The 9232-nt window shown below is 59.7% G+C and overlaps 1 protein-coding gene across 2 annotated transcripts; it reads right to left on the bottom strand.

Moving 5' to 3' along the window:
• Nucleotides 1-532: 532 nt before the first annotated feature.
• CA4 (carbonic anhydrase 4) lies at nucleotides 533-8341 on the bottom strand. Of its 2 annotated transcripts, none has more exons than XM_006065465.4 (8): nucleotides 8209-8341; nucleotides 4059-4112; nucleotides 3072-3227; nucleotides 2252-2397; nucleotides 2032-2130; nucleotides 1691-1754; nucleotides 1200-1366; nucleotides 533-859 (listed from the first exon to the last, which is right to left on the bottom strand). In XM_006065465.4, the coding sequence occupies exons 1-8, from the start codon at nucleotides 8264-8266 to the stop codon at nucleotides 665-667; spliced, it is 939 nt and encodes a 312-aa protein (XP_006065527.3). In that variant the 5' UTR covers nucleotides 8267-8341; the 3' UTR covers nucleotides 533-664. The 2 variants fall into 2 exon arrangements, with proteins under 2 accessions (XP_006065527.3, XP_025136940.2); XM_025281155.3 differs by lacking the exon at nucleotides 8209-8341 and adding an exon at nucleotides 7421-7584.
• Between the last annotated feature and the right edge of the window lie 891 nt (nucleotides 8342-9232).

The raw sequence follows: 9232 nt of genomic DNA, 5'->3' as shown, positions 1-9232 counted from the left end.
GGATCGAACCCAGGTCTCCTGCATTGCAGGCAGATTCTTTATCAGCTAATTGACCAGGGAAGCCTTTCTGGGCCTCCGCTTCCTCCCTTATATAATGAAAGGCTGGACTGGAACTTCTCCAGCTGTCACTGTGTTGGAACTCTGAGGTCCCTTCTCCATTTCTCCAAGTGGGGTGTCAGCGATAGGGAATTCACAAAGGTGAGAGGGGTGCCTAGTGGTCCCTGCTCAGAATAAGTCTCCAGGCCCAAGGCCCTTATCCTGGCACCCTAGGATGGGTTGAGGAGAAAAAGACAGCAGTAGTTGTGGGAACTAAAATCAGGCTTTCCTGGCCATCCAGTGGTTAAGAATCCGCCTTCTAATGCAGGGGACACGGGTTCGATCCGTGGCTGGGGAACTAAGATCCCACATGCCTTGGGGCGACTAACGCCATCTGCCACTACCACTGCGCCCAAAAGGAAAGATCCCAAGAGACACAACTAAGACCCAACACAGCAAAAAAAAGAAAAAAGAAAAAAAGAAAAAACTGCACAGATTTGGGAAAGTTTTTTCTAAAAATAGATCCATATTTTAATCACCATCGAAGTCCAATCTGAGAAGCCTGAGGGACAGAGGCCAAGCCCTCTTAAGGGCTGAGACCAGAGGTCAAGTGTCCAGGAGGGAAGGGTCACCGGAGGAAGCCCACCGTCAAGCAGGCGAGCGTGGGGGCCAACAGGGTGGGCAGCGGCTGGGCCAGCAGCAGTCCTGGGGCCCCGGACCTGAAAATCTGGCGCTGGCCCAGGCTCTGCACGGGCCTGACGTTGTCCGTCATATTCACTTTCTGCTCCTCATCATAGAACAGCTTCTGGGAGAAGGCCAAGATCTGTGGGAGGGACAGGGCTCGTCAGGGAGGGAGGTCAGGGAGGGAGTCAGGCGGGTCGGCCCTGCTCAGTGTGTGGCGCAGAGGAAAAGAATGAGGGATGCAGGCCCTTGGCGTCTGGGGGTGGGGTCTGGGGGTGGGGGCGCTGGGAAGGAGCTCGGCTTCCTAAGCAGAAGGGACTCGTGCTCTCGGTTTGGAGAGTGCATGGTTCCTCTTCCCACCGTCATATTATCAGAGAAGAGTGCTCCTCAAGCTCGAGCTGGCATCAGCCTCACCTGGGGGCTTGTCGGCCCGCCCTGCGCCCCCGCCCCTGGGACTGCACCCTCGGGTGGGCCCTGTGTACCTGGTCCCTGTGGAGCTGTATTGGCTTCTGGAACACGGTCCAGACCACCTTCTCGTCGCAGGTCGGTGTGGTGAGCGAGCCCAGGTAGCGGAAGTAGTGCCTCAGACTCTCCTCCTCGGGGAGCAGGTCGAAGAGGCTGACGCCCCCTTTCATTGTGGTGTTCATATCTGCGGGGACAGAGGTCACCCCCTCACACACCTCACTCAGAGCTCAGGCCCCCACCATGCGGACCTTCCTTTAAAATATATATATGTATGTATTTATCTATTTGGCTGTGCTGGGTCTTAGTTGCGGCCCTTGGGATCTTTAGTTGCAACATGCTGAATCTGGTTCCCTGACCAGGAATCGAACCCAGGCCCCCTGCACTGGGAGCATGGTCTTAGCCACCGGGTCACCAGGGAAATCCCTGGACCTTCCTTCCTAGGACAAAGTCTCCACCCCCATCCCCGCTCCTGCGACCCCCACCTCCCATTCCGGCCATCCTGACTCACTGGGTCTGGGGATGTCAGACAGCGCCTCCACCAGGGGCTGGAAGTTCACATTCTTGGATCCGTCCTGGAATGGGAGGGAAGGGGGCTTAAGAGAGGCTTGTAGGGGGGGCGGGGTTGGGGGTGGGGTGACCACCAGTTCATTCTCCCGGTCTGGGGTGGGGGTGGGGCAGGCAGGCAGCTTCTAGGACCCTGAGAGGCTCTGGGCTCCCCACATGGGGGTACACAAGTCACTGAGTAACAGAGGGGACATTTGAGCCTCCTCAGCCCCCTCCTGCCTTGCTGGGATCCCGGGCGCCTGAATCCTAGGAACCAGCCCCTCCGACCCTGGGGTGGCGGCCCACCTCCACCATGAAGGCCAGCACCGCGATCTCATCTTCGGCGAACTGGTTTTCGCTTGCGTTCCTGGATAGCCCCTTCTCTTTCTCGTGCACTATGTGCATCTGGTCAGGGGTGAGTGGGATGGAGAGAGAGCCCGTCAGAGCGTGGACCGCCCTCCTCACCCGAAGCAAGCATACCCAGGGCCCAGCCAAGGCGCCGACCCCAGGGGAAGATGTCCCTCACCTCCATGGCAAAGCGCTCCCCGTCAAAGCTGTGCTCCGAGCCCCGATCCATCGCCTTGGACCAATGCAGATGCAGCTGCTTGGCTCGGTACCGGGTGCTCAGTCCTCCTCCAGCGATCCAGGGCTTATCCTCCAGCAACACCATCACTGGAGGGCACGGGAGGGCGCAGGGTCCTCGCACCCACCTCCTGGCCTCTCCCAGCCCCTTCCCAGCTCCCCCCAGGCAGGACCTTCTCTCCTATCTCCCTCCCATCCCGGCTGCGGTCCTGAAGGGACAGGGCGAGTGGCACAGCCTGGCCTTTCCCCTGGCCACTCACTGCCCGCCTCTCCCTCTGCATGCCCCCCACCGCCCACCTAACACACAGCTCAGCCTGGTCCCACCCCTGCTTCAACCCCCTCCATGCGTGGCGCCCCAGTGTTTTCAAGGCAGCGTCCAAACTCCCCAGCCGAGCCTGGCTGGCTGACCCTGGGCTGGCTCTGTCCTGCACGTACACGGGGCTACACGCAGCCCCTTGAACACCCCAACTGTTGCACGCCCCCGTGCCTTTGCACATACTGTTCCTTCTTCCTAGAACCTGTCTCCACCCCACCCCAAACTGCTTTGATTGAAAATACCACGAGAGCGTCCCCTCCTTTCCCAGGCCCACCCTGTTCTCCCTCTCTACCCCTGCCCTCCACGCAGGGCTTGTCGGCCCCTCCCCTGGCAAAGGTGCATCTCCCAGGAGGAGCCCAACCCTCCAGTCCTCAGGTAATGTGGGTCCCAAGACCAGGTGCTCCTGCTGCCTTGCCCAGGGTCTCCACCTCGCACGCCCAATACCCACCTGTATGCCCATTGTTTTGCACGACCCACTGGTGCTTCATGTCATAGCCAGAAAAGGAAAAGCGCTCCAGGTTTCGGTCCAGCTGAGTCTTGGCTGTGACGATGTTGACGGGGGACTGGAGGTTGTTCTGGCAGCTGCCTTCCCACTCGTCTGGCTCTGAGCAGGGAGGGAGGCTGGGCTGGGAATCAGGGGCCCCTGGCACAAGGGTATGGGGCCCTCTGCCCCACTCAGGTCCACCCAGGTTCAGCAAGGTCCTTCTCTGGAGGCCAGCAGACTGGGCTGGGGGATGCCCAGCATAGAACTCCGCCCTCTCCCTCCTTCCTCCTCAACATGCACATGAGTGCACACACACACACACACACACACACACAGACACAGTCAGCGAGGCATAATGTGGGACAGGGTGGGACTAGGCTGTGAGCTCTGGGGTACAGGACCACCTTGGATGCTCAGCTGTGAAAGGATAATGCTGGTGATACCTGCTTCCTGGGGGTTCTGAAGTTCAAAGGAGCTGGGTGGCAGAGTGAAGGGAAGCCGTGGAGTCCCCTGGAAGGGCCACTTGCGAAAGGACCCCAAGACCTGACACTGAGCCTTGTCCGGGCACTGGGGGGCAGGAAGGCGCCCCCACCCCACACCCCGGGGAGACGGGCTCCGTGAGTCTGGACCTCTGACACTGGGGGTCAGGGTGGGGGCGGGGAGTGCTGTCAGGCCAGCAGAGGAGGCAGCAAAGTATGTTCCTCCCTTTGATGCTGCTGCTGCTTTATTTCAGAGGACGGAGGGCTGACTTCTTTGGCGACAAAGGTGATGACAGGAGGTACTAGGAAAAAGTCCGGGTCACTCTAAATCCCGTTTCCTGAGCACCAGGACTGTGTGTGTGTGTGTGAAGCTGATATCTGCCTGCAGCCACCACCACCCTCATCCTTCCCACTGTCCCTAGGTCTCCATTTCTGCCTGGACGTTCCCTACCCCAAGACTCCCCACACTTACCCAAGCAGGTGTAGTTGGAGGGCTTGACTTGAATCTGGTAGCACCAGTGAGACGCTGAAAGGCAGAGGAAGGACGTGAGGCCTGAGCAGACGCGTGTCAATGCGGCTGTGTGCACCCGTCTCTGTGAGTGCCGGCGAACTGTGTGCACACAGGTAACTGTGTGTGTGTGTGTGTGTGTGTGTGTGTTTACGTGGTGAGTCAGAGGCTGGGAACATCCCTGCAGTCAGAGCCCAGCTTGGCAAGGGATAGAGCTGAGGTCCTGTCCTGGGGGACAGAGGGCCCAGGAGGAGGAGACTTAAGAAGATAAGGTAGGGATGGAGAAGGAGGCGGCTGAAGCAGCCAGGCTCCGGGTGTCCCTGCCGCACAGCTGGTCCCCTGGGCCTCTTGCCCGGGAGACACTGGCCCCTCCAAAGCTGGTCAGCTCTCTCCAGGGGCCAGCATCACTGTTGTTCATCAGCCACCCCCAACTAGACTTGGAAGGAGAGGCTCTGGGGAAAGGGGAAGAGGAAGATTAGGGCTGGGCACCCCCCTCTCCTAGGACAACACAGCCTCCTTCAGCCTGGTTGCTTTCCCAGAGCTGATGGGTGATGGGGGAGACTAGGCTAGCCCCTCCCCAGAACATGCCCCCTTCACCTAGGCCTTCTCCCCTGTCCCACCACCTCAGTCCTGGTGGGGGTCCTGACCTTGCCTTCCCATCCCCCACTCTGCCTACAGCAGACACAGCATCGCCCTCAAAAAATGCTGCGTCAGGGATGTAGCCCTAATGAAAGATTGGCAGGAGGACAAGCTGCGCAGGGAGACCCTCTCCTCTGAGCCTTCTGCTCAGTGTTTCTGTAAACCTGAAACTGTCTAAAATCAGCCTACTGATTTAAAAAAAAGGCTGGGCCAGCAGAGTGGACGAAGCATTTGATCAGAGCTGGAATTCTTAGGTGGGCCACTTACGAAAGGTGGGTTTAGTGATGTCACTTAATCTCTCTGAGCCTTAGTTTAGCCAAGTGTAAAATGGAACTAATACCACCCACAGGGCTAACACCATCCACTCAGAGGATGGAAGGGAGGGTTAATGAGAGTGAGTGTTCCAGGCAGCCTGGAATTTAGTCAAGTCCTTCCCTTTCCCTTGCCTCCCTCCCTCCCTCCCTGCCCCCTCCTGTCGGGGCACAGATGGCCAAAGTTAAGGAGGGGCTGAGAGGAGAGAAATGAAGTGAGCTGGAAAGAACTCAGGGATGAGGAAATTCCTAAGAAAAGTACAGCTTCTCCAGCTCAGCCTGAGCTAAGGCCTCTAAGCCCGTCCATCCCCACCCAACCCAACCTCTTCTGGGGTCCCTGCCATGAACATGAGGTGGGGAAGGGGCAGGCTCTCAGAGGGAGGTGGGAGGGAGGCCAGTAGAGTGAGCATCTAGAGGACCCTGGCCCCCCACCCTCCTCCATTCCCCACCCCCACCCCCCATCCCTGGGAGCCACCCTGGGTTTCCCAGTCTCCAAGTTCTGGAGCAAACGCTTCCCCTACTTTGCTGGCACAGCCTCTTTCAGCGATGGAGTGTCCCTGCAGTGTCTTCCCAGGCCAGTCCATCCCCTGCCTGGGACAGGGCTCTGCTGCGCCCTGTCTCTGCATCTGGGCAAGCCCCACGAGGGGCAGCAAAGGGTAGCGGCCGCTTCCCGTCCAGGCCCCTCTCTGAGCATGGGCAGAGGTCCAATGCTGGAGCCCATCACCTGGCCTCCAGTCCTGCTCTGAGTCTTGCTTCTTCTCTGCAGCAGACTTCCCTAACTCTTCTGAGCCCACTAGCGTCCTTCCTTCCAGAGGCAAGAGGAGCTGCCATGGATCTCCCAGACCCGGTGTCCTCAGACACACTGGATGGGGGTTCAGCTGCGGCCATAAAAGGCTCCCTGTGTCTCCACCTCTCAGAGGTCCCGACAGCACAAGGGGCCACTGGAGTTGAGCCGGCCCTTCCCTGTAACTGAAGCCCGGCGGGAAGGGGTGTTTCAGGGCAAGCCTGACCTGACCCAGGCTCCTCAGGACCCAGTTCTGGCAGGTGGAACCCCCATCACCTCCCCAGAGCCCATCTGGTCCAGCCTGAGCTTTTCTTAGGAATTTGCTCTTCCCGCCTTCTGGCTGCAGCTACTGGGATTATAATGGTGACCTCTGATCCAGCGTCTTAATCACAGAGACTTTTGACCTGCTTGGTTGAGTGCCCTTGTAACTACCCTCTTCAGGAAGCCAAAGCCAGAAAAAATGTAATGTTGATGAGGCCAAGGCCAGGGTCAGGTCTGTATCCAAAGGCTGAAGGTAGGGGCTGGTTTTTAGGCAAGACATGGCAGGCTCAAACCAGCTCAGGTTCTGTGCTGGCTTGTGAGCGGGCAGCCCTTGCAGATGGCTTTCAGCCCGCAGTCTCAGGCCACTTCCCAGGGGGCCGGGGAAGGAGAGGAGCTACTTGAAGGTCTTGGCTCCAAGCTCTAGGTTCTGCCCAGTCCCTCTGCCCTGACCAGGGATGGAGTGAGGGAATGGCCATTGCCAGTCACTCAGCTCCGGCCCCCGACCCTTGACTTACCCATCCCTCCAGCCCCCAGCTTTAGAGATGACTGAAAATGTTCCCTCTGGTGGACCTTGCTCACCCCGCCCTCCAACTCCAGGGGGAGGGAGGGATCTTGAAAACCAGCTCAGCAAAACCCAAATATGCCCCGGGCAAAGTCTCAGTAGCTTCTGGCCAGGTCTAGGGCTCTACAGGGGCCTGTGACCCTCTCTGCTCCTCTCTCCAGGGCAGCAGATACCCTGGGAACTTCAGTGTGCCGCCTGGTCACCCTGCAGCCTCAAGCTCCCTAGGAGATGAAGCGAGGGACAGCGCTCGGCATCTCCCAGTCAGAAAGCCCCAGCACTTCTGGGGCGCACAGCTTGTATGAGGGGGTGGCTGAGACAGGCTCCTGGCTTGCTGGGCCCAGGCCAGTGATGGAGCAGGCAGAGCCATGTGGCTGCAGAGCGCCTGCCATGCGCCACACTAGCACTTACACCCACTGCCTTACTCGAATCCTTAGAACGGTACCTGAAGTCAGAATTACTTTCTGTTTTGTAAGTGAGGAAACTGACTTACCCAAGGAGGAAGCTGACTTACCAAGGAGGAAAGTGACTTACCCAAGGCCATGCAGCTATCCTGCAGCCACATTAATTGCAAAGCCGTTTCTCTTTCTATAAGCCCAGCAGTTTAGGAAGCTTTCAAACCTCCAGCCCTATATACAAAAATGTTCACATCCTGCCTTCTCGCTCAGGATGCCTCTCACGTCCCCACCACGGGCCAGCTAAGTCTTTCCTGAAAGAGGCACCCACACCCTCTTTCTCTGCTACTGGGGGGGAACCCTCACCCTTGACTCACTTCCAGGGAGGAGCATCTAGCTTTAGAGAGGAGATGCGGCCAGGTGGACCCCAAGGACCATCCGAGGGGTAGCTGAGAAGGGGAATGGCAGATGGGGGCCTCCTTCCAAGGAGATGGTTCCTCTTGGGGTGTGGAGAAGTTGCCAGATCAGATTGGATCCCCGTTCCCAGACGCCAGAGGCGCCTTCAGCTCCTTATCAAATATTAACACCCCTCTCCTGCCACCTCCCACCTAGGCGAATAATTAAGGGCTCAGCCTCACCATTAATCTTTAAACGAAAATCACCCTGGCCGGAAAGATCGGCTTGGCTGGGACCTCGGGTCTCTGGATGCCCCCGGCCAGGCTCCATACACGGCGCTGGAGGTGAAAGGTGCTGGCAGCCTCCCGGGGGCAAGGAATCAGGGCGGAAAGCGGCGATGCCAGGGCCCCACCGCACCCAGTTCGTTGCCCCTGGTCCGAGCCGGGGGTAGCCACCAAGCACTGAGCCCCCGCGGGACGGAGAGCGACCCACGACAGACCAAGGAGCGCGAACAAGGGCGTGACACGCCAGAAAGGGTGAGAAAGCGGAGGCGCGCGCGGGGCCGCGCAGGGGAGCATCCTTGCCCGCAGCCCGCACGGCGCCTGGAGGAGGACCGCGGGCCCCGAGCCCCTTCGCTGGTTCCCCGGCGCCCGCCCCGCCCGGCCGCACGCGCCGCCGCATCTCGGGCGGGCGCAGCCTGGGCGCGGGGCCGGAGATCCGGACCACTGAGGGGCCACCGAGGGGTCCCCGGGCCGAAGCCCTCGTTCACCTGCGCGGGCCTGGGGCGGGGTGGCGGCGAGGACCAGGAGCGCCAGCAGCAGCCGCATCCTGCGCGGGAGCCGAGCCGGGGGTCGCGCACCGAGGAGGTCGCCGCGGGTGCCGTGGTCATGCCGACCCAGGTTTTATAGCAGAGCCGCAACGGGAGGGAGCCCCGACAGCAGGACGCGGGTAGCGGCTCCTCCCCCTGGCGGAGCCTCCTCTCCCCTGGCTCTCCAGATCAGAGCGCCTCGGTTCCCCGACTAGCGCTCCCGCCCCGCCCGGGGTCACCTTTCCACCAGTGCGCGGGGCCCCCTCCCCTACCTGCATCGGAGGCTGCGCCCTCCTCCCTGCTCCTCCCCATCCCACACCTGCTCTCCTGTTGGGGACTGGGAGAGCGAAGTCACAAGGTACCTGGGCCACACAAGGGTGGGGCTCCAGATTCCTGCCTTGGATCATGTTGGCGTGGACCCCTGCGCCGCCCTCTCGCCTCGAGAGCAGCCAGCGTGGGGGCTTGGACCCGACCAGAGTTAGGGGCTGGGGGAAAGAAGCTAACCTTCGGAGGGGTAGCGGAGTTGAGGGATGTGCGATGCTGTTTCTCGAATCCGGTGTTCCCCGAAAGCGGGGCTTGCTTCTCTCTCTCCGGGAGTGACCGCCGATTCTCTGGGTCTTATCTCGTTTTCAGCATCTCTCCCAGGCTGCTCCGCACTTAATTTCTAAGCAACCCAAAGACTGTTCTTCTAACACAGAATGAGGAGGCCTGTGAATTGCTGTGCGAGGGTGTATGTGATGGCCAGCGCTGGGGATGTTGGGGCGCAGAACTGAGAAATGGATTGCCAAGGGGCTCACTGAGAGAGGAACTGATGAGATCAGAGGGGAGGAGTTGGTCCTCTTGAGACACCATCGCCCCCTGCCCAACTCCCACCCAGACCCCTGAGATAAGATGGGAAGAGACTGGGGTTTGAATGGACCTCTCCTTATCTCATCTTTCAGAATCTTCAGAGCAGTTTAAGGATAGGAGACTTTCCTTGGAGGAG

Source organism: Bubalus bubalis, chromosome 3, assembly GCF_019923935.1.
Source record: "Bubalus bubalis isolate 160015118507 breed Murrah chromosome 3, NDDB_SH_1, whole genome shotgun sequence".
NCBI classification, from domain to species: domain Eukaryota; kingdom Metazoa; phylum Chordata; class Mammalia; order Artiodactyla; family Bovidae; genus Bubalus; species Bubalus bubalis.
This window is presented reverse-complemented; position numbering and strand designations above follow the sequence as displayed.

Bases quoted from the DNA above. Each gene is read 5' to 3' on its own strand.
- CA4 (XM_006065465.4), bottom strand. From the start codon at position 8,266: ATGCGGCTGCTGCTGGCGCTCCTGGTCCTCGCCGCCACCCCGCCCCAG. The intron at 3,228-4,058 runs GTAAGTGTGGGG...CTCCCTGCTCAG, and splicing joins CTCCAACTACACCTGCTTGG to AGCCAGACGAGTGGGAAGGC. The intron at 2,131-2,251 runs GTGAGGGACATC...ACCCCTGACCAG, and splicing joins GGGAGCGCTTTGCCATGGAG to ATGCACATAGTGCACGAGAA.